General features: G+C 35.9%; 1 protein-coding gene across 1 annotated transcript in view; it reads left to right on the forward strand.

Annotated features, from left to right (window-relative positions):
• Positions 1–24,545, forward strand: part of LOC145775602 (insulin gene enhancer protein ISL-1-like) — a 30,100-nt gene extending 5,555 nt beyond the window's left edge. The window contains exons 2-6 of the mRNA XM_082586917.1: positions 8,100–8,289; positions 13,498–13,706; positions 16,113–16,507; positions 22,795–22,986; positions 23,574–24,545. Coding sequence (XP_082443043.1) covers positions 8,100–8,289; positions 13,498–13,706; positions 16,113–16,507; positions 22,795–22,986; positions 23,574–23,723 — 1,136 coding nt within the window. The 3' untranslated portion in view covers positions 23,724–24,545. The remainder of the gene's footprint in view (positions 1–8,099; positions 8,290–13,497; positions 13,707–16,112; positions 16,508–22,794; positions 22,987–23,573) is intronic.
• The last annotated feature ends 1,457 nt before the right edge of the window (positions 24,546–26,002 follow it).

A 26,002-nucleotide genomic window follows, 5' to 3' on the forward strand; every position in this document is an offset into this window, starting at 1 on the left:
ATTGACAAGTAGTTACAGCATGAAGCAAGCAAGCCACATGCAAGCAAACTTGTGTCTATGTCGTATCAACAAGCTATTTGCAAACTTCAGTGTAAAGAAAGCGTGTCACAAGTGCTATTCTTTAATACTTAGGTCAAACGAAAGGTGCACTGTTGCACATCATTTCTATCAGAATTTCACATTGTTGAACCAGCACTAGTTTTGTAACTTGCTTTTTGTTGTTTGTTAGTTTCAATTCACGTTTGCTTTGTTCACTTTGCAATTTGGGTTCATACTGACCACTAAATGGTCTAATTTCTATATTTTGTATTGACACTTTCAACAACTTGTTGTCATACTTTTAATGGAGATGAAATGTATGTTCCACTGTAGGAGTGTGGGTAATGATTTAGAATTATAGAGTTTTATATTTTGTTTAAAATACAGTATTGACATTTGATTTACTTAATGTAACATTATCCACTTCAAGTAAAAATATATCATAGAAAAACAAAAATTGACTTTTATAAATTAGATTTCACTTAATAAAAACAATTATTATCCCATTGTATTGTAAACTACACTTTTGAAAGTCTTATTTGTATGCTTGGGTTTTATACAGCACTCAATTTGTGCAATTGCAAAGCCAAAAAGCAGTTTTAAATCAAAAGTAATCTTTTAGAAACATTAAGAATTTAAATGCTTTACTTTTTTATGTTTTTCATGCTGGTTTGTTCGGCCAATGGCTGTCTTTATAAATCGCAATGGTTCGGCACAACCCAGCTTTATTAAGTTTCAAATTTTGCGAAAAGAAGAAAATGGATTGAGGTTCCAATAACGTTTTCAATAATAATTTATATCAACATGTAACTGCTGTTAAAAAAGTAACCGCCATGTCCTGTGTCTGCATGGCGACCTTCTGCGCCCACATAGTAAACCCTACGTGAATGTAGTTGTGTTATACTATAACAAACTCCTATAATCAGCTCCTGTAACAAGAAAAAAAAAACATTATTAACTGGAATGAAAATCCATATAATTTTTTTTTAAAGAGCTTATCAATTAGTGCATAGAGAATTTTTTTTTTGTGAAAAAAAGCATGAATTTGAAGTTTTTTGTCTGAAAAGTGTGCAGTAATAAAAGTTACAAGTAGCTTACTGCAATTAATTCGACAACCTCGTACTTAGACTTTCTAATTTCGGGTTTATAGAAGCAAATTAGCTCAAACCAACATCAAGGATTAACAATTGCTAATTTCCTAATACTTTCTTCTCGCTGCACTTCATTATCGGATTTTAACTTAAAAGCGTTCAATTAAATGAAGTGGCTCGTGCCGTGTTTCGACCCTTGTTTAAAAATTCACGTTCTTACAACGTCCACAGACGATGAGATAATGCTGAAAAGACTATTTTTTTTAGCTTGAATGAGTTTGGGATCACTGCAACTTTCAAAGGGAATCTGACCAAATGGTTCACCCTGTCTTGGTCAGTCATACCTTGCCTTCATACTTGGACTATGTTAACTTAATGTTCTATGAACGTTAAAACAATTATACAAAAATTGCGTTTGAAAAAATCGTGTAGGACACTAGCAGCAAAGCTGTTTGTGCATGACGCGCAGATGACAATTAGTCGAGTGCTTTCCTGATTGAAATTTAAACTTCAAACAAGAAAATTGATAGCACCAGATCATGGCTTCCCCAGATCAATCGCCATGGCGAGCAGTCACATCAAGCTTCGATATTTTTTGATTAGGGAGCAAGGTTGCCAGTTTACGCTGTTTTCCCGCGGAATTGGACTAGTTTTGGTTCCAGGGCGTGGAAAGTATCAGTTGCGCGTTGTGGTCTGGTTGTTTCGTCGGTTTCGTTTCATTTCTAACTGAGTTTCATAGAATAAATATCCTTTTTACTTCATAATTTTTGGTTTTAGGGACTTTACTTTGCACGAATGTTCCAAATTTGTGCTTGTTTTTTTATGGCAACTGGGCTAGAATTTCTAAAAATATCTGGCAACACTGTTAGGAAGCCTGTTTAGTGTCACATGTACCTGTAGAATTGTGTCTACTTATATAGGCTTAATGCAATCTATGTGAAGGGTTTTAATCAACAACATGCTTACAAATAATGTCTTCTAAAAATCAACTATTTAAAGCACCGTTCTCACAATATTTCACGTAACGAAACGCGTAGACGCTGGAAACGTACAGCCAGTCACACGACTAAAAGCCGGCACTTCTAACCGACGTTAGTCATTGAGTTAATGAAATTGTTTTAATTAACAAAAAAGACAGACGTCTCTTGATAAAACCTACGTTCGGTATTTGATCAGCTTGCGCTCTATAAATGATGTCACTGGGTCTATTTGAAGACAACATTTATTTGAAACAAATTGAACATATGTTTCTTGAAAATAACACAAGCTAACTGTTTTATGAATCATCTGAATCTGTGAGAACTATTACAGATTAGGCTACTCTCGTTTATTAAAAAAATATTTACAACACAATTTCTGACAAACAAAATCGTGTTAACATTATTTATTCAATTACAGACAATCATTATAAGATAATTTAAGACATAACATAACCTAAGTTTTATTTCTTGGACGTAATTTTTGGTACTAAAAATAACGATATATGAAACCAAACTAATATGAGCAACTACCGGGCTAATGGCAGTTTTAATTATCCCTTTTCTTGAACACCGACTATCTTTTTGCTGGTGTGTCTATTTATATTTTTTATATTTTAATGGACACTTTCCGGAAGTGGTTAGCAAAGTGCAGTCATTGATTTCCTTTTCAGAAGAGTTAAAATATTTTGCGACCTGCATTTATGCGGAAGGCTTGTGGGTCACGTGTATGAAAGAAAGTGGGAATGCAGTCCATTAGAGACTATTTGTTTAAATTTATACATATGCACTCAAGCAGTGCAATTCTTTGGAATCTTCAAATATATCAATTAGTACCTTTAAGTGCAGAAGTCGAGAGCCCATTAGACACAACGGCACGTGTGCATGATTGAAACCCTGTATTTACTCCATAAGTAAGCACCAAAGATCGGTATTCGTGTGCCCATTTAAAGAAGATATCGTGACCGCTTCTGCCATCTAAAACGTACTTTGTACGTGCATCGAACGTTTGTGAATTATGTTATGGCTGGGGCATGATTACTCACGTGCTACTTGTACCAAGTAAAAAAAAGGGTTTAAAAGTTAGATGCCCTTTCTTTAAAATAAAAAAAATTAACTCGGTGTGGAATCGAACCTCAAGCCAACGGAACATACTCAAGTAAATTCATGCGGCAAACTACGAAAGACATTGTGACAATGTTTGAAACCTTGAGACCGTGGTACCGATGAGAAGGAACAAAGCGATTTAGATTTTACTGTTCTGGACATTTCGACCATCAGCACTTTCAAATTCATCCGCTGTGAATTAATCCATATTCATTCTCAGCTTTGTTGATCATACTCATTCACAAAAGGAAAGCGCAAACTTACGCAAACGTAAGCTTTTCTGTTTGACTTATTTCAATTTTGTGGCAAGAACTAGTGGTGCGGTACTGATGAGCCCAGCCTCATGGGCGAAACATGTGTCTATCGCTTAGTTCTTGCTTCACTCGACTGCCGAGAAACACTTGTTTCAGTTTTGTTGTCAATATTCCAATAAACAAAAAGTTGTACTGTAGCTTAAATATTAAATTTATTAATGATTTATGACAGTTTGAAAGATAAATGTTATCAGGAATTGGCAGGACATAGCCTGAATTATTCATTTTATGTTAAAATATCTTCATTCCTGAAACAAATATCTTGCAACAATGTATATACAGTATGACTTTTTTCTAGTTTTGACATATGCCTGTTGTGATCTTGTAAGCGCTCTGATGACGCTGGTTTAAAATAAGAAGAGTTCCTTTTGCTGCCAATTCTTGCTAGAGAAAATACCACAGCATGAGGTTTATTTGTACTACACAAGACAGTTGACTGAGATTGTTCAAGAATTTCTTCAGAATCTGTACCTTGCCAGCTAGCAAAGCTGGCTTTTCAACTTCCACAGACGTTGAATTAATGCAAAAAGGAGTAATTTTCCAAACTGGGTCACTTCGATGTACAAATTTTTTCTTACATCCGCACATACAACTTCTTGTTCTATGATTTGGTGGATGGTTTTATCTGTACCTTCAGTTAATGTGATAATGATTCTCTCTCATCAAAAAACTACAGTACGTTTGTCAACACAAGTGAAGCCGTCTATTTCCGTTGCTTTAACGTTCCATGTTGACGGCTTAATGTAAACAAATTTGTTACCTGATACAGAAAGCAGAAAACGTTCACACTTTGCTGCTAACTTACAATACACGTTTGCGGTTCCTTAAGTTCTGCTGTCTTTAAAAGCTTTTTTTTGTGTGCAGAGCACAGTATATCACAACAACGTTGATTAAATGCTTGGTTTTGTCAGTTTTATATTTAATATTGTTCTTTCATGACCAAAATTGATTGCAAAAATTATTGTCAAATTTTCGTCCAGTTGTTCCATTAAAATGAGATCATCTGTGAAATCTATTTTGCTTGACCAATCCGGCATTTGATAAAATGTTTTTGATAGTTTCAAAAATAAAATAAAATCACCTGGAAAATTGCGTCATGCCTAATGATTAATTGAAAGTATCTAAATTCCACATTTCACGGCCTCTAACTTTTGCATGTTGATTAGATGCCGCGATACCGGCCCACAGTCTTTGCTACTTCGTTTATTCATTTGTTTCGTCTTTAAAGGCCGCAGACGCTGAATCAATATAAAACTTGATTTTTATTGAGTTATTGTGGCATAAAACAGGAAAAAAAACAGAATCTGTTTTTGCTTTGAAATTCCGAACTACAGTAGATGATAAAAATTTTAAATTTATTATTCGTCATAATAATAATAATAAATCTTCAAAATTATGAAGTCTGCAATAATTGTCTATTACGGCACTCTGCAATCTGCATTCAAGACGTCATGGAAAATTATGAAAATTAACTTTAGATTTCAGCACCGTTCTTGTTTTCAGCATCCCTTTGCAAGATATTGAGTTCAGAGGCTTGACAGCAAAGCTTGTGAGATTCAATTAATTCAGAACATGATTGTGGTCAACGAGGTGTGCACAATATGTGGATATTATCCTTAAATATGAATCTCAACCTTTCTCACGGTTAATAAGCCTATCGATTGTGATTTTTAATCACATATTTCCGTATTAAGACGTAAAAAGACGATTAATTGACGATGATCCAACATGCTTCTTTGCCCGGAGTTCTCAACCTGATGTTTAAAACACGTTTTTCTATTCCACCGTTTCTTATTGTAACCTAACGTTGTTTCAACGTTCCTGGAGAGTAAAATTATTAACAAGTGGAAAAGTTTTGAGAGGTCTGCAATACACATTCAGTCAATAATCCCCAAGAAACGGATGTTGTGGGTAACTAGGCATAAAACGTTATGTTTTTTGGTCACTTGTATTCGGAAGTATTTTCCGCCGGCTTATCTTCTTATTAGTAAACATGGCTTTTTTAGTAATGCCACCTAAAATTACGTAGCTACAGTACTGCTGTATATTCAAAATATTCGTTTACCGCCTTTTCTAGTTCGCTGACGTGCTGGTATATCACATACTGTGGTACCTTCTTAGATTTTCATTTCTTCTGGGCTGATGACAAAAAATAGAATGAAATGTTCCGCCAAAACCAGCCCCACCCGAATGGTAAGAACCCTGGCTCGACACTCGAAAGGGCCCGGGTTCGACACCGCTCAAGAGCATTTGGCTGTATCCTTAGTATGACACTTAAAAGCATGCCGCCTGAAGGTGGACACGAAGATTGGCTTTCTCGCCTTCCCGTTCACTTAATCTATATCTTCAACTACCGGGCGTACGCCTCAATACGACAAAAACAACAGACGTCAGATGCGACATATAACACCATAAGACTACTACAAATAATTGATACACTTGAAAATAGCACACGAGGAGCTTGTTTATGCATTAAAACTGGTAGAGCACATGTATTGACTATATAGTAAGAAGTGTTGGAACTGGCATATGATTGTGGGAATGTAATCAGTGCTGTATTCGAGGGTATACGCGGTATACGTAGTATACTCTCTGCTTTTTCGAGCAACTATAGTATGCCCTTTGGTTTTCCAAAAATAAATAATTTGGCACCTCTCGTCCAATTTTGATTTTGATAATTCATGTTATGGTAGAATAAAGATTAGTATTTTGCAAGTTGTGTATTATTTTTCATTTTGGCAAATCTGACAGTACACCCTGTGCTTTTTTACAAATACAACACTGAATGTAATGTGCGGCCAAAGTCTTAATATAAGCTGAACTTCATAGTTAAAAGTATACTTACAACTTCTACACAATTATTGACGAACATCATTTTTCTTTTTGTTCAAACTCTTTTTTTATAGTGTTTAGATCAGGGGTGTCCAACCTTTTTCGCCAAAGGGCCACATACAATTTACGAATGATTGCGCGGGCCACTTGAGTATTTACTGCTAATTTGTAATCTTAAAAATGACTATCTTATAATTTCTAATTAAAACCCTCACACCAAATTCTAATCTTAGAAATGTGCATTATGCTCTTTTACAATTATAAGAACAATCAATAGACAAACCAAGACATAGTAAAGCCAACAAGGTTTTTCCTACACGTCGACATTTCAATGTGAAGATGGCACTGTTTTTCTCATGTTAGGCCATATGCGGTGAAATGGACGTTGTAGCAATGCAAAGCGAGTTTTCCATATGGCTGTCAGAAATTAGTGATCTCACAGGGGATTTGACATGGTTCATTTGCGAAAAAACTTGCTCGCACAAGTTAGTGCTGCCGAACAATGATGTTACGAAAACTGCCAATCTGTGAATCTTCTGATATTTTTCTTAATAGACAACTTTTTTTGTAAATTTCTAGCTATAGAAAGTTTTGAACTTCTCTCTTAAAGCAAGAAATATTACTCATTGACTGACTCTTGAAGCACCAGTACGATTGTATGGAAAAAGGTGGACGTAACAGTGTGGAAAATGTGATGCGTAACAATGTGCATTGTGATGCAATAAAATTAACTTGAACAGTTGCGCACCCCTGTACTAGGGACTATAGAGTAATTGACAAAGGAAGCTAACAGTAAATGCCAATTTCTCGGACTGTAAGTTCGCCATAAATGACGTAGGCGATTGAGTTGATTATATAGGCTATGTCATTTCGAAAAATATCACGTGGACCACTCAGAACCTTCTCGCGGCCACATGTGACCCGCGGGCCACGGGTTGGACATCCCTGGTTTAGATCAAATGTAGGAATTATTAAACGCGATTAAGGCCAGCTCTGAGCTCAAGATTTTAAGAACTGCATTGCCTTATACTTATTGATTTGCTAACTTCATCAAATAAGCATTGCAGACACTAGTGCTCTGTCATACAACTGTACGCTGTTTAACGTTGACAAATCAATCGTTAGCTTAGATTTTTTTTAAATCGAAAAAATTAATCTGTGAACTGATTGAAAGCAATATTCTTGAAGCACTCTTCTTAGGCCAAGGACAGATTTTGCTGCAGATAATCTCCCGATAACCCTCCCTTGACAATCCACTGCATGTTCGGACCTTGTCAAACGTCAGTGAGGAACCATGTCACATTTTGATCATCAGATTCAACATTCTTTTTTTGAACTGAATGAAAGGGGTTTTCAATCTATTGAAAAATTACATATTGTTTTTAAACGTCTGCGTTGAAAAAGCATTATATGTTACCACATAAAAAACAATGCAAGTATGACGTACAACTTCTGCAGGACACTTTTTCTTTGCGCTTGTTTAAAACATGAGGATGTACAATTGTACATTTTTCCAAGTCATACAGCAGATCGCAACATGCACATGTGCCTAAACAAAAAAAATCCGTCATTTTTACATTGATTCAATGTCTGGAGGTGTTTAATCAATGTAAATATGATGGGGTTTTCTGTCTGGGCATTGGCACTTGACTGTTTTCATTCTTGTTGTATTTTTTGCTTGTGCAAAATAAAATTTATATGAGTTTATGATTTTTTAATCGTAGGATGTTTACTTGCAGACCCCTGCCAAATACCTATATGCGTGGGGTGTGGCAATCCGATCCATGACAAGTACGTGCTTCGTGTAACACCCAACTTGGAATGGCACGCCGGTTGTCTCAAGTGCGCCGATTGTGGTCAATATTTGGACGAAACTTGCACATGCTTTGTGAGAGAAGGAAAAACTTACTGCAAACGAGACTACACAAGGTTTGTCGAGTAGCTGTAATTTTTTTTAAAGCACCAAAGGCGCCTGGGGATATTCCCAGTTCCGCTGGTGATTTGAAAAGTTTGGATAAAGTGAACAAGGATGCAAGAAAGTCAATTTTTGTGTCCACTTTCGACCATGCCATTAAGTATCTCGCTAAGACACGGCCGCATGCCCATGTACAGTGTCGAACCGTCGTCCCTTCGACCGTCTTATTCAAACCACCAGACCACACATCTGGCAGTTGATGTGATAACGTGCTTAATTAGTTGTAATTATTACATTTATAAAATATTTGAAAACATTTTTGTCAAAAGTGTTTTCGTTTGATGATTTGCATATAGTGGCATTTTTGTTTGGTTTTCTTCAATGCTTATGTTTGATTGCACGAGTTCACTTTAAAAACGCTAAAATGTTTGTTGTTTTATACTCACAATGTGTCTCCGTAAAAAAATGGCATTTTCATCAACGGTAGTTTTTCATTCAACCTTAAATTATAACAAAATTTCACCAAAGTTGTTTGTGTTAACTTTTGCCGATCAATCCAAGTAAATTTTTTCTACAATTTCAAATGAAAAATGTTGGATTTTTTTAATGCTTTAACAGCATTGAATCTTTAGGAAGAGTTTGATGGCAATATCGATTTTATTGCAATGCAATATTACACGAAATTAACGTTTCATAAGTTGAATCAACGTGATATTCTGTGTTGCTTTCCAAGTCCTAAATAATTTATAAAAAGCAGAGCAGGTCACCCATATCATTCATTTTTTTATTTGGAATTACATATCATTTTTGATAAAATATCAGTCGGTTTTACTTCACCGAGAAATCAATCAGATTGTCATGATTTTTTAAAACTTAAGCGTTGTTTTCTTGATCCGATCTAATCATTATTGATTACATTCGATTTTCTTCCAGTATTCATTTTTGCTCTGCCCAATATATATTTTGATATTTTGTGCCATTTCCTTGATTCAAAATCATTTTTTTCTCTTTGGCAGAATTGATTTTTTTCTTTACTATTTCGAATAGCAGGAAAAGTTTTAGCTGTTGCGGCTTTTAAGATTTTTTTTTCGAAACATTTCGAAAGACTACCATTGGAAGATTTTTTTTTTGGTATGTTGTGAAATAACCTACATTTTTTAACTTTGCTCTTTGTTATCAAACATCGTAAGATTGCTGACAACACTTTTTTAAAACATTGAAACAAATTGTTGCTCTCTTTGTGCCCCCCTTACTGAATTTTTCAGGGAAAAGTTATCTGAGTTTTATTTTTGAAATTTAATCCTTTTCTGAGTTTCTCCTAGATGAGAAATGTTTCGAAATTTTTTTTTATTTCAATGTCGGTTCAGCCACCAGCGATTGGGTTTCTTCAACGTAAAGTCAAAAGCTTTCTCCTACGCTATCTTCAAAAAATCGTTATCCACGCAGCACTCGTTGCATATTTTGCCATCTTGAAGTGTCAGGTTACAAGGAGATAACTATCTTAGACTTAAAATTATAATCGCCGCTTTTCGTAAGCAGCTTTGCACCGATGTGAGCATCACAAACTCTTTAAAGTCGCCTGGTCTCTGGCCTATCTTTTCTATCTAATCATAAGTCATGTTTTTCCCTTTTATGCATTATACATGGGGCTTAAATTAACCAATCCTTTTTGGTTTGGCTCGTCAGCTTCCCTGAATCATGAGAGCAAAATACCTTGAAGATATCTGATGGTAAAAATGGTCTTCCATATAAAAATAAACTCTTCATGAAATGACATTTCGTTACTCACTTGAAGTTTGGCACAATAAAACCTCGTGTGAGTATTTTCCATTCTTTCATGGACTAAAATGAAAATGTTTGTCCTTCTGCATTTTTAACACGGAAAGGTAATATTTTTGCCACTTTAAGTTGACTTGTAGCCTATAGTATATCAATACCATAGCTAGTTACATTTGATTTGTTTCTCTCCTTTTTAAATATCAGGTCACTCGTGTCTAACAATTTTTAGTGCCTTCATCTATGGAAGTTAGACCCTGTACAATACACAGTATTCTTTCAGGTGTGGTTAGATAAAATTAAACTTAAATTTAACTGCATAAACTAAAAGTGTGAGTGTGGATGATATGTTTGTTTCTCCTATTCTAAAATACACAAAACCTCTTTTATTTTTCAAAAATTAAACACAAGTATCTGAGCTTGCTAAAAATCGATTGTCTGGTACAGTTTGCCATGAAATTTTGGCAACCTGTTTTAATCAAGTTATCAGATAAAACCTTAAGCTCTGTGCCAAGACCTTCGCACGCAGGACAGGGCGTGACAACGTCACCGCTCAATTCTGACAGATATTGATAACAATTCTTTTTAAGAAAGGAACATATTCTAGATTGGATGTATCGATACTGGAGCAGGTTTACGTTGTAGATGTTGAAACTTTCTCTGATTTAAATATTTCATCATTCGTTTACAATTAAACTTCTGAATATTTGTGTTACTTTCCTTCATTCTATGACAGTGGTTTGTGGTCAGAGCCGGCTCCAAACTGTATACAAATTAGCAGTAAGTTTGCCATAGCGTGTGCAGAGCCTTAATATTTCATGAAGGTCCTTAACTAACTCTCATGGCATAAACATAGAGTCTGAGGTCTTGCTTTCCAACTTGTTACTGTTGTTTTAGGCGGTAGTCCAACCTTTGTGACATTAAAAATGTTTTATCAATTTCTGGGCTGGCAAAGTACACAAGACTTTTGTTTGAGGACGTTGTCAGTTTCTATCACTGGGAGTTTGGCTCAGACGAGTTTCTAGTTCTTTGATATACAGAAAACTAAAAATAAAAATCAAAGCTTTTGTGGAAATCAACAACTAAAGACACCAGATCTTTTCCTTTATAACTAAATCTTCGCTTTTGATTTTCGGCTTTTTATGATTTTAGCCTACTTTAAACCAAGTATCGCAAGCTTACGCTAGATTTCGTGCATATTTTTGAGGTGTAGCCTACAACGCCGTTGATAAACAAACAATTTATTGTTGAAACTGAACATTTTTTGGTATTTTGACTTCAAGAAATGTTTGTCATTTAAAAGATGTTGTGTGTTCTATGCTTTGTTTAAATCCGAAGTGGAAGGAAATAAACTAAATAGAGGATTGACTGTATTTGCCTGCGACGACTGAATGGATGATGAAATTAGCTACCGGTAGGCTATATGGTCTTATGTGTGCCAACTCCATTGTCAGGTCGTTTGGTTAGTTCCCTTTTGACTAGTGACTTCTTGAAAATTTTAAAAGATTTTGAAATCGCAGTAGCGAATTCAGTGGCTGAAAGTTAATTGACGAAATTGTCACGACAACGACACAGAAATTGCCAAAGAAAAGTTGTTGCACGCAACTTGTTAACACGTTTCCATTTCACGACTCTATATCCCTCTGTGTAAGTTACCAAGTGCCGTCATAAGATGTTACCACAATATTACAGTATGGCCGTTCGAAAAAAACTTAAAGTTTTTTTTTTTGCAAAATCCCTTCTTTGTTTTGCTTTTGTTTTGAAATAAGTTTCTTAAAGAATTTCGTATTGTTTCGTTTCGAAATAACGTTTTTCAGAAAGTGACACGGCGTTTCATTTAATTTCAATCAAAAAATGCTGTTTTAAATACTCCAGAAGGCTGCAATAGTGTTAAACTTACTTTGTTTGGAAAATCTAGGCACACTTTTCAAGAACCTAAAGTTTCCTGTGTCTTCAAATCTTTGCATTTAAGTTGTGTTCTTTCAAGATATGTATGAAGGAGCAACTGATGTAATTGAGCCATGAGTAACTTGACTTAGGCTACTGCTCGACAACATGAAAGTCAGTATCACCGAAAGAGCAAAGAAGATTAAAATTTAATAACCACACGGCCATTTTTGTGTCAACCAAAAATATGCATGTATCAACCAAAAGATGTATTACATGCAAATGGAAATAAATATGTAGTTCCTGTGGCGCCAATTAACTCATACAATACAATCATGTGGTTTTCCTTTCAATACTTATGTTTTGTTTTGCTTCAGTACTTTTCTCAAATATTTATATGTGAATTTAAACGGGCTAAAACACATAAAGATGACAAAGGAAATTTTTAGCCAAAACATCACTTGAATTATTAAAGCGTGCAAGTCAAGTCAATCTGGTTCTTATCACGCTATTGGACGCAATGCCTGACAGTTGATTTGACCACGGCCATGAAACAAAATGTATTCCAGTTAAAAAAACTGCTTTCTGGCGCTGATCGAATTAATGTGTGAACAGTGTTTTTTTGCTCGTATGTCATAAACAGCCTGTTCTTGTAGTCCTTTCAATAATTGGAACATTGTATTTTTCAACTGGAAAGTGACTAGCCTACAGTTCGATCGAAAGTGTTCGCTCGGTATCATGTCACGTGGGACAACAAGGGTTTTGCTTTTCGCAGGCAGACCAGTCCCTTGAGTTTTAGCCTTGTACTTTCCATATGTCAGCTTGATGCATTTACGATTAGTCGTATAACAAAGTTCTGCTTCTGGCATCAGAGTCCCCCGCTGTCGTATATCATAGTCACCACATACGCAAACGTAACCCAGCTAATAAGTCTGTCTTTTTTACACTGATTCAACATCATCTGCAGACGTTGAATTAACGTAAAAAGGACAGATTTGCTATCTAGGAAATAATACTTTTGGAATTGTGTTCTCATGTTGAAGTAATTTAACATCACTTAGCGTTGCTTTACATCAGCACTATGATTTCCTGCCCTCCAATCTAGCCTGGAAAGATCTGCTCATACGCCGATGAGCACTATGTTTAAATCTGAAGTCAGTGATTCATTGTTCGAGTATTGCAACAATGAAGTGATGATTGAAACCTTTTGCTGATGTATTCGAAAGCAACGATGCTGTATCAAATTAGCATGATGACTCTGTTCCAACATCAATGACAAAACAGCACAAAGAACCATCTTGTTTGTTCGAATAAAGTCTTAGAATTGTGTCAAATATTGCTATTCAACTTTGGCTGATATGTGACTTGCATTCGTATAAACAAGTTAATTGTATAGCCGCCATTACAGTAGCCTACAGCACAATCACAATTGAATGAATCTAGATAACCTATATACTTTGACAAATGTCTATGTGTGCTGCAATAGGTTACCAAACGTCTTGCAAATTTCGAAAGTAAATGGTGGGCACACTTGATGAACCGTCATGATTTTCTTGCAGATTATTCGGAACAAAATGCAACAAATGTGGCGAAACTTTTACAAAGAGCAACTTTGTCATGAGAGCCAAAGACAAGATCTACCACATCGAGTGCTTCAAATGTGTCGCTTGCAACAAACAGTTGATTCCTGGCGACCACTTCGCTCTTCGAGTCGATGGACTTTTTTGCAAAGCTGATCACGACCTGATGTCAGCAAGTGATTTAATCGGTATGCATCGCACCACTTAGTTTTAAACAAGTAGTTCAACACAGTGAGCAAAAAAACTGCTGTAAGCCTAAATAGAACCAGAATTTAATTGAATGTGCAATTGAACTCTTTTTAAACGCTTCAATTACACGGGTTCTTGCATTTAAAACTTTTCACAATACCACAAAATTTCTTCATGATCCCAAAATTCCTTCATGTTCCATTGTGGTTCCATTCAAACTCTTCAGCTTGTGATATGAGCATGAAATGTCACAATTTCCATGCTTGTTCGTTTTTATTGATATCTTGTTTTTGCTATGAATATTAATTAATTTTGGCAATTTTTTGAAAGAATACTTGGCGTAGTTCTTAATCTGACACGTTTCTTGAAAGTTTTGCCTATAGCAAGACACGTTTGTGCTTTTATAGTGAAGATCGAGGTAGAGATTTTACTTTAAAATAATTATTTAAAATTGTTCATGCATTTTAAAATTGCTAAGATTTGTAATGAATAAAAACACAGAATTGTTTTAATTTCTTATAGTAGCCTAAGCTTTAATTGCTCATAAACAGCCACTGGAGTTAAGTTTTTTGCTTTCCTATTGTTTTCCCTGTGTCAAAGCCTATGCGTTGGCAAGATTGGAACTCATTATTGTCAATTTCAGCTAATTATTTCGCCACAAAGCTCAACCTTTAATGTGACAAATGAACAATTCATAATCAAAAACTTCATTAACAAAATGTAAATCTTCACTTCGCGAAATGAAAAATTACAAAATAAATTATTGCCGGTTCCGCATGTTTTTCGGCAAATTTTTTTAGTTTTTAAGTGATATATTTTTAATGTAAAATGATGACAATTTTGGTGTGCTAACCTCTCACGTGCAAAACATCGCCTACAAAAACACAGTAAAACTACATAAGAGCCGATGCCACAACATTTTTTGGCCAGCAACCCCCCCCCCCACAATCTCAAAATCATTTATACTCAGAACTTAAATGACATCTCAAGCAATTAATCAAGGTCGTGATATATATCGCAGAGGACGACAGAAAGAACAAAGTCTTCTGAAAAATAGGGAACTAGAGCTGTTTGATTGTGAACGATGGTTGAATTTGCACTTCGAAAGTAAATTACATCACACGAACTTTGCACAAAAAGAACTCTCAAAATGTATTCAAACTATAATCACACAATAATTCTTTTGACATTCAACGCTTTCATAGAAACGATCTCAAGATATACAGTAGATTACCACTCTATACCTGTTGTCAAATGCAATGCTATGTTGAACGTAAAATGTGCAGATGATGAGTTAATGCCAAAAGAGACAAATTTTGCTGGCTGGGTGATTTTTAATCACATTGCATCAAATTAAAAAATGTTGAAATTAAGACAAAGTTGTTTATGCCATTGTATTTTTACTTGTCAAATTGTCCGAGACGAAAAAGAAAGTTCTGGCTACAAAAGATGCGATATACCACCTTGCCAAATAAACGCGAAAAGGCGACAAAATTGTGAAGACTAGAAAACATGTAGGCCTATGAATAGTTATTTGGATAGTGAAATGCATGTCTGCGGTTAGCAGGGCAGCAAAACCCACACGTAGCTGTTATGGGCTACACGACTGCATACGATAACAAACACAGCCAGGTGGTTATCTGAGCTATAACAAGTCATGTTATGCAAAAGAGAAACCGTACGAAATTGAAATAATCACCCTGATAACCATCAGGTATTTGCAAGACTTTGATGTACCTGGTCACCTGCCTGTCGTGTTTGTTTGTTTAACTTGATCACCTGAGTGATACGAAGCCTATATTTTGTTCTCTCTGTGACTTAGCCTGCAAAGCCGTCTTAACTAATAGTTTATATGTTGACACAACGTCGTTAAACGACGTAAAAGTGACGGTTTAGCTTGTGGGCGGCACAAGCCACACAATGCAGCCCCAAGTGTGACATGAAAACGATTTGTTGCATTTTGCGCGCACATCAATGTCAATTGCGTAACTAAGAAAATAAACCAAAAAAGACTGGTGAAGGCAAAACATGAGTTCCATAAGAAATTGTAAGTAGAAAATTGCCTTCTGTACCGCATTATCGATCTCGCCAATTATGAACAATTCAGCAACCCTCTAATTTACCAGGAACGGTCCTTCAGATACGAACAAATATACAATTCAATGTGAAGTACTACGCTAAATCATAATTTATGAGAAACATAAAACCTAAACATTAATAAATAAATCTTTAAAGTTTAAATTAAGGTTCTGTAGCCGATTTTCATCCATTTTCAAAAACTGTTTTTGGGTTGTTCTTCTATCACATGTGGGTGTTTCAAACCAAAATTCGTACACGACTGAAATAGTTTAAGCGTTAATCACAATCTTCTGCAAAATATGCAAATTTCTTATTTATTTTGTCAGGCGGAGGCCATGATCCCCACCATATGTCCGGATTTTCATCTCCTGGTAGTGGCCCTTCTGTTGTGATGAGTCCTCCTTCCATGGGGGGACTTCACACGCCAACAGGGTTAGGTAACCACAGGCCCAATGTCTCCTCCCAGAAGAGAAAAGATGCCAAAACGACACGTGTGCGAACAGTCTTGAACGAAAAACAACTTCACACCTTGAGATCTTGTTACGCGGCAAATTGTAGACCAGATGCGCTGATGAAGGAACAACTGACCGAAATGACCGGTCTATCCGCCAGAGTCATTCGAGTCTGGTTCCAGAACAAACGTTGCAAAGACAAGAAGCGTTCCATTGCCCTGAAACAAATACAAGATCAACAAGCTAAACATCAAGGAAGTGGTGAACAGGTACTTGAAAGTTTACAAAGTTTTGTGTTACTTTAACGCTTCTGGACATTAAAATAAATCGTTGTTATATTTGTTAGATGCTGACCATAGATATTGTTTAAAGGTGAAAAGCTTTTTCGTTGATCACATTGATGCATGAGCCAACTCATTGGCAAGGTAATTGTTGGAACGACTTTAGGGTTGGCACCAAGATGGCTTATCAACCGAACTAAAAAAGTCGGTGCTTTTAAAACGAACTAAGCGTACGCAAACGTTGTTAGAATATAAAAAGGGCAAATTTTTTTTATACATTAGTGATTTATTTAAATACCTTGTCAAAGTTTAAAATTCCAGTCTACACTTTTCTGCGGTTATCTACATTTTCAATTTTTCTTTCAAAGTATATTTTCTGTTTCCCATAGAAACTCTCAATTGTCCCTCTTGTGTATTCTTCAAACTGTTTTATGTACTTGTTGTGTGTCTGTGTCTGTATCGTCAATGTGTCTGAAACTACACAAACCTCGCCCTTAAAAATTAACGTTGACTCTACGATCTGTAGCATTAGGTGGATAAAAATAAAGCATAGCATGGTTTCTGTCACTGCAACAAGCTGAGAAATATTTCCTAACGGCAATTTTCAGGCTAAAAATAAATGATTAACTCCATACCAACTGCCGATGTTAGTAAACGATTCAGCTTACATTTACTGTTGTTGAAGGTCGAGTGGTGGTCTACGTTTGTTTTGAAGTGACACCAGTTGTACAAGTGGTTGCTTTGGGTCATTGCCTGAGTTTTCTGTGATTGCAAATAGCGGACAAAGTGACTGCGCATTAATTTAGCGTTTTCAATGTGAAGGAAACGAAAAATACCTTTTTGTTCTTTTTGTGTTGAAATAATTGCTCTATAATACAATTTTGGTAAAGAGGTTACTTTCTTCAGCCACAGACATATACAACCAAGCAACCACACGGCATTTAACATAATGGATTAAAATTGAACATAAACTATAAGCTACAAACGTTTTCGGCCATACACACGTTAGCCCTTATCAAGTAACAAAAAATAACTGCTTATCATATCTACAATGAAAATGAATGACTGATCTAAACACTGAATTGAAAAACGAAATGCAAAATGAAACGGCAGAACAGAAGAAAGGCACATCACGTGGCGTTTAAATTACACCAGGCAAAGACGCAACATATGACGTATCAAGAAAAGACGTTGAGTAGATAAGAAGCACCTGAGGCAAACAACTGTGTATTGAGGCGAGGATTGTATGATTTTATTAGCAAAGCCTCGTGGATTTTAGTGTCGAATTCGGTGAAACATTTACGCATAATTCTAAAGGACTCCAAGGATGGTTTGTTATTTGAACATGTTTGACAATCGAATATGTGATCTTTAATGGCACTTTGCTTGTTCAAATTAGTTAAATCCAAGTGCTCCCTCACTCTCGTGGCCAAATGCCGCGTAGACATACCGATGTATGTACAATTCGCGTCATGCGAACAAGTGAACTTGTACACGACATTTGAACACAAGTAGGAGGGAGTCCTAGATTTAAGCTGAAAATAATAGCCAACTTTGAACGTTTTATACACAGGAACAATATCCACGTTGAACTTCATTTTGATAAAACTTGACATATTACTGACAAAGCGTCTCGATGCTTTACCCACAAAGGGAACTGTAAGGCAGTTTTTCCATTCACGTTCGTCCGCTTGAGAGTGCGTAGAACGTGAATCCAAAAACCCCCTCAGCACCTTATTGAAAAACCATGTGGGGTAGTTGTTCGCAATAAAACAAGACCGTAAACGATTGACTTCAACATTAAAATTATCAAAATTAGAGCAAATATCTTGTGCTCGCTTGAGCAGGCATTTAATTAATCCAGATTTGTAGGTTGAAGGACATACAGCATTAAAATTGAGAAGGAGGTTGGTATTGGTTGGTTTTCGCCAAACCCAAGTGTCAAATTTGTTTTTATTAATTTTAATTTCGACATCGAGAAAGGGAATGGTCTGGTTGGCTTTTTCTACCGTGAAAGTTATATTAGGATGTTGCGAGTTGAGAATGTTGAGAAACTGCATACAAGATTTATCATCATTAAATATAGCAAAAACGTCGTCAACATAACGTAGGTACAATTTAGGATGGCAGTTCACATCAGTTTCAGAAAAAATCTTTTGTTCAATATGTGCCAAAAAGAAATTAGCAAGCGTTGGACCCAGAGGCGAGCCCATTGCCACACCATCAATTTGTTTATATAATTTGTCTTTGTATAAAAACATACCTTCGGTGGCTATGTGCAACAGTTTTATAAAAATTTCTTTTTTGATAGGTGGTTGGTTGGGTTGATCTTGCGAAAAAATACAATTGGCGATAATGTTTATAGTTTCTTTTAAAGGAACATTGGTGAATAATGACTTTACATCGAAACTAACCATCAGTTGATTGGTAGCACACTGGAATTTATTGAGTTTATCCAAAAAATCGTTAGTAGAATTGAGCATGTAATCATTCGGTATATAAGGTTTGATAATAGAGTCCAAAAACTTTGCCAAACCGTACTCAGGAGTAGAAATCATGGATACAACAGGACGCGCGGGATTATCTTTTTTATGAACTTTGATAAGACCGTACAGCTTACCTGGGCTGCTCCCAGAAGGAATCAATTTTCGTGTTACGTCTGCATCAAATTCTTTTAGGTACTTTCTCACATAATACCCAATAGATCTTTCTTTGGAAATAATCGGATGAACTTTGGTAGTAGTGTTAATTTCTGTAAACTTTGTTGTATCATTTACAATACTGTCCAATTTGGAAAAATAATCGAAAGAGTCGAGAATTGCCGTTCCTTTTCCCTTGTCGAATTTGCATACTTTAATATCCTTGTTTGAAGATAGAGATTTTAGTGCTTTGTGAATGGCCTGATTTCTTTTGGACGCGCACAACTGTTTTGAGTTGTTCATGAAACGCTTCACAATAAATTTGATTTCATCTTTAGCTTCAGAATCTATGGAAATGTTCTCGTTCCGTTTTAATGAGTACACAAGTTGTTCTACGTTTGCTTTTACGGTGCTCAAATCCATTTTCTTGGGGAAAATGTGGTGGTTGAGGCCAAATCTTAATGCTTCTTCTTCTAACAGACTCAGTTTTTTCTTACTAAGATTAATTATGCAGTTAGGACTTTTGACTCTTTGTCTTCTCCACAAGTTGGTAAGCTTCAGCTGGTGAGTTTTGATGGTTTCAGTTGCTAATCGTTTGAACTGTTCTGTAAGCAGACAAATTAGACATGTTTTTTCACAAAAAGTAAGGATATTCAAGATCTGTCTTTTGTTTTCTTCATACTTTCTCTCTGCAATGCGTGTCTCTCTTCGCGTTTCGCTCAACTTTCTTTTTAATATAATTTGGAATATTTCTTGAGGGTTCTTCCAAACGCTAAGATTCGGTGTCTTGAATTTTAAAAAATTTGGGCAAATGTTCAAATCAGTACACGTTTCCAAATACCTGACATCAAGTTTTAATTTCACAAGCTTTCTTCCTAACCATTCCAATTTACGAAAATCCTTAACTGGTATTCCTCTTCTGTTGCTGACTTTATAATACAATTTTGGTAAAGAGGTTACTTTCTTCAGCCACAGACATATACAACCAAGCAACCACACGGCATTTAACATAATGGATTAAAATTGAACATAAACTATAAGCTACAAACGTTTTCGGCCATACACACGTTAGCCCTTATCAAGTAACAAAAAATAACTGCTTATCATATCTACAATGAAAAAATTGTAATTGTATTTTTTCGCAAGATCAACCCAACCAACCACCTATCAAAAAAGAAATTTTTATAAAACTGTTGCACATAGCCACCGAAGGTATGTTTTTATACAAAGACAAATTATATAAACAAATTGATGGTGTGGCAATGGGCTCGCCTCTGGGTCCAACGCTTGCTAATTTCTTTTTGGCACATATTGAACAAAAGATTTTTTCTGAAACTGATGTGAACTGCCATCCTAAATTGTACCTACGTTATGTTGACGACGTTTTTGCTATATTTAATGATGATAAATCTTGTATGCAGTTTCTCAACATTCTCAACTCGCAACATCCTAATATAACTTTCACGGTAGAAAAAGCCAACCAGACCATTCCCTTTCTCGATGTCGAAATTAAAATTAATAAAAACAAATTTGACACTTGGGTTTGGCGAAAACCAACCAATACCAACCTCCTTCTCAATTTTAATGCTGTATGTCCTTCAACCTACAAATCTGGATTAATTAAATGCCTGCTCAAGCGAGCACAAGATATTTGCTCTAATTTTGATAATTTTAATGTTGAAGTCAATCGTTTACGGTCTTGTTTTATTGCGAACAACTACCCCACATGGTTTTTCAATAAGGTGCTGAGGGGGTTTTTGGATTCACGTTCTACGCACTCTCAAGCGGACGAACGTGAATGGAAAAACTGCCTTACAGTTCCCTTTGTGGGTAAAGCATCGAGACGCTTTGTCAGTAATATGTCAAGTTTTATCAAAATGAAGTTCAACGTGGATATTGTTCCTGTGTATAAAACGTTCAAAGTTGGCTATTATTTTCAGCTTAAATCTAGGACTCCCTCCTACTTGTGTTCAAATGTCGTGTACAAGTTCACTTGTTCGCATGACGCGAATTGTACATACATCGGTATGTCTACGCGGCATTTGGCCACGAGAGTGAGGGAGCACTTGGATTTAACTAATTTGAACAAGCAAAGTGCCATTAAAGATCACATATTCGATTGTCAAACATGTTCAAATAACAAACCATCCTTGGAGTCCTTTAGAATTATGCGTAAATGTTTCACCGAATTCGACACTAAAATCCACGAGGCTTTGCTAATAAAATCATACAATCCTCGCCTCAATACACAGTTGTTTGCCTCAGGTGCTTCTTATCTACTCAACGTCTTTTCTTGATACGTCATATGTTGCGTCTTTGCCTGGTGTAATTTAAACGCCACGTGATGTGCCTTTCTTCTGTTCTGCCGTTTCATTTTGCATTTCGTTTTTCAATTCAGTGTTTAGATCAGTCATTCATTTTCATTGTAGATATGATAAGCAGTTATTTTTTGTTACTTGATAAGGGCTAACGTGTGTATGGCCGAAAACGTTTGTAGCTTATAGTTTATGTTCAATTTTAATCCATTATGTTAAATGCCGTGTGGTTGCTTGGTTGTATATGTCTGTGGCTAATTGCTCTATGATACCAGCGGGTGAGGAGTTGTTTGAAAATGTATGTCGCAACCTATTGTCAGAGTGCACAGTGCAGCGCAATCAAACCTATTTAAATTTTCGTTTGAAGTCGACATTTTCATTACAATATTTATCTTTCATTACTTGCTAGTGGCAAATTAATTCAGTACCTGAGTATATACACATTTAGTTTGATGCAATAAAAAATTTGTCCAAATACATAAGCAATTTATCCGTTGAGACGGACACAGTTTCAAATCGGTTAAATTGTAATTCATATTCCAAGTATGTGTCTGGAGCGTCAGAACTGCCTTTCACCTTCGACCGTTATATTCGTTTGAACCGCACTTGTCAACGCGCATTACATAGAAAAAGCTACGGCTACGGAGTTTCCAAGCCAGATTTCTACGATGACGTCAAGCCAGATAAAAACTATTATTTTTTTCACAGACATTTTTTGACAGGCTATATCTGTTTTGAACTGATTTTATATATTGCAAAGCTGAATTAATGTGAAATATAATTTTAAACTTTCTATTTGATATAATTTCGGTGTTTTATTGATAACACATCGACGAATAGTCGAATTGCAAAGCTAAACACAAACTGATGCATAAACTATAAAAAAACAAATATTTCCCATTGTTTTGTGCCATCTACTCTGGCTAGGCTACGTGTTGAATGAAAATTGATAGTCATATTTATATCAGTCATCCAAGTCAAACATGTGTCGAGAGACATCAGATGGTAAGTAAGCATCTAAAAGTTTGACAGAGTGCTCTATGAGTGTCAATTTACTTTATTTGAAAATTAATCATGGATCTTCGACATTTCTATCTCTTTTGAGACCTTGCATTTGCAAAGTGTCGTCCCTTCCCCTTTTAATTTACAAATAATAATGAAATTAAAAGTTCAATGTGTGAAAAACATAATTTCTTCCTTTTTTTGCTGTTAACACATTTCGCGGTTGATTGTGCAAGTCGTTAAAACCTAATGAAATTATCTTCTTAACATTAACAACTTAATGCCAGTATCCGGCTTTAATTGCCGCTATGTTCTACAGGGTGGCAATGGTAACGGATCACAAGGTCTTGCTGGCATTAATGGAGTAGCTATGGTCGCAACAGAGCCAGTAAGAAACGATTCGGTCAAAGCGAAGCCCATAGAAGTACAAAACTGCCAGCAGCCAGCTTGGAAGGCTCTGAGCGATTTCGCTTTGCAAAGCGAAATTGAGCAACCAGCATTTCAACAGCTGGTGAGCGATTGCGACTTGTTCGATTACTTTCACGTTACTGAGCGTTCGATCAACCTTTAAAGTAATGATTGAGAGGACTGCCTTTGTGATTTCGCTGCAAAAGAAGATAAGTGTGAGGACTGAGATATTAACGCAGTTCCAAGTAGAGATCATCAGTTAATTTTAGATGCTTTGAAATCAGCAAAATCCTAAGGGAATGCGTATTAAAGTTTTCCTACCTCGTTTGCTGGCCTATTTAACTAACAATTACTTGCTAATGCAACCAGCTCTTGCCAAATTTACAAATAACATCTCCTACCATTACAATCAATTAATGTAACCACAAATCGTTAAAGCATCGCTGGATGAGAGGCTTGTGTGGTTATGACTTAATCAGAATTGTATTCGGCATGTCCTTTGCATGACTTCAAGGACTTAAATCGGTCACACTACCGTATGTCTTCAAATTTAAAAAAAAAAAATGCAATTATTTGTAATTTTACCAACTCGCAATTTATTATAAAGTTTTTTAAACAAAGCCAAAAATGTGTAAGGAGTAGCTTGTTTGTCTTGTCTCTCAATGCTTAATTTATTTTCCTTGTTTTTAGATGACGCACTTCTCTGACCAAGGTCAGGGATCGGTGTCGGATTCGTCAGAGATTTGCAGCATCCCGTCGGTGTCTTCTGCCAGTCTGGATGCTAGCACTGCTTGTTCTACCCCCCTGAATGCTGAAGCCAGCTCGTCAGGGTGCGGCTAGCTCTACCTGACGACAAACTTGATTCTATCCGATAAACGCTGTCGGAAGATTGTAAAGATGCTGCAATCCATGTGGATCTTCGAGATGGACTGAAGACATGTTGATGTTGAAGGGATCCTCAATTACAAACATGAAAAGCACAAACTACTGAAAGAAAAAGTTTCAAGGTAGATCTTCTAATTCAAGAAGAGGTGTTTTGTGATCAATCAATATGAAGAAAAGATAATAATTATCACAAGATCAGAACTGGTTTTAAACAAGCGTTGATCAATGCTTTTTCTATGTCAACGGTGATCTTAAATTCAGAGACGTGTCGAGTCTTTGGCGATCACTGCTGGCACTTTAAGGTTAGGAGAGAAGATAGTGGTCAAATGAACAAGATGAAAAAGTTCCTTTTATAATTTCCCCGGAAATCGTGTGCATCTGGTTTATCGTATTTTTTTTTCATCTGACTATTGAGTATAGATTTGCTAAAGTTGTTCAACAAGAAGCAGTCGGTTTTTTTTTTTGCAACTGTGCTTGAAACTGCTTTTCATCTCGCTGCTTGAGAATCCAATGTATTGGAGTTAGAGGCAATATAGGCACGCGTCTTTTGTTTTGCAATTTGGTTTGATAGTTCATCGCTAATAGATTGTTTTGCCGCATGAGCCTTGTAATCTAGGTTAAAATGGCAAACCAGCAAACACAAGCTGTTTTTGGGACTTAGACCGTCATGTGATCAAGTGAAAAAGAGCAACCGAAGAGCTTAGTTCTAAAAGTACCTAAGTCACATTAGCGAAAATCGAGTTGACTATTGCTAAAAAACGCTTGCAGTCGCGTAAGTCCACCCGAGCAAACTTGGCGCTAGAAAAAGTGACTGAGTGCCTGTGCGACAGGTTGCTCTTTTGTTGCAACTTTGCTCGGGTGGACTTACGCGACTGCAAGCGTATCTTTGCAATAGTCAACTCGATTTTTGCAAAATGTGACTTAGGTACTTTTAGAACTAAGCTCTTCAAATGGTGTTTGCTGGGAAATCAGCCATTTCAGCTGCAGCTATTTTAAAAAATCATAAACGTTTATATATCGTAGGATTGCTGCTAATTATTTATTTGAAAGTGACCATCTACGAAAGTAATAAAATTATCAATCGTTTTCGTTGTTATTGTGTTAGAAAGTGCACACGATAAGATTTTTTTTACCACAGGACAGTATCTTGGTAATTAGTAAATTTTTCGGCGTTTGGCTGAATATTGCCCAGTATGAGTAGATTTCAGAGATCAGTATTAGCTGACAAGATTGCCATTTGTTCCACCTTTATGAATATCTGAAGAAGTTAAAACAACTAAAATGTAGAAAATATTGCCGAGACGTGAATTGCTTGCTGGATTTTAATGCAACTCTCTGCAACTTAACATCTTAGCTTTGGCACGACGTACATGTGAATTTGCGTGATATATGTTGGTCAAATTCCCAGACAGCAAAATCTGTCATTTTCGCATTTTTCAACAGAAAAATGACGAATTTTGCTATCTGGGTTTGTTCTGTTTCAAATGATGACACTTTTACATCGGAACATTGTCTCACGTTGTTGAATCAACGTGAAAGATTTCGCTCATTGATATTACACTTACGTTTTTCTTGTTTGCAAAGTGAGAAAAAATTATATTGTGAACTGGTTTCCATCACTTTTCTTTATTTGTCTTGTATCGATAGTTTCATGTTAATTCATAGGGAATTTACGTTAGACTTATTTAAAACCGATTTGAGTTTACCGACCGAAACAAAAAGTGGTTGTTTTTGTTGCTCAAGTGACTTTATTTTTGTGGTTTTCACGTTTATTTAACATACATAGATGCAGGTGTGATACGGAACAAGTAGAAAAAATTTGTGTTAAAAGTTGTTGTATATGAATCCTCTATATGTCACTTACAGTTGGTGCTGGGACCGCAGCTAAATGAAATGTTGCATCAGCCCACAGCATAACCTCACACGTTGTAATGCCCAAGTTGTAGAAAAACATTTTTTTTCTTTTCATATGGGTATGAAGTTTTTTTTAAAAACATCTAATTTTAGGATTTTTCAAGGTGCCTATGGCTGTTTTTGCAGATCTGCAAGAAAATATTAGTTCAGTAAATCTAATGTCATTTGGCGTCGAGGCAACGTATCCTGACGACAATTATAACAAGTATTATAACATTTTTACTTTAGAAATTGCAACCAAATTGTGATTTTCTTACTATAAAAAAAAACTTACCAAAGCTTTTTTTGCTTGTTATCAATGAAATCCTTTCCTTAGCCTG

Source organism: Aplidium turbinatum, chromosome 8, assembly GCF_918807975.1.
Source record: "Aplidium turbinatum chromosome 8, kaAplTurb1.1, whole genome shotgun sequence".
In the NCBI taxonomy this organism is placed as follows: domain Eukaryota; kingdom Metazoa; phylum Chordata; class Ascidiacea; order Aplousobranchia; family Polyclinidae; genus Aplidium; species Aplidium turbinatum.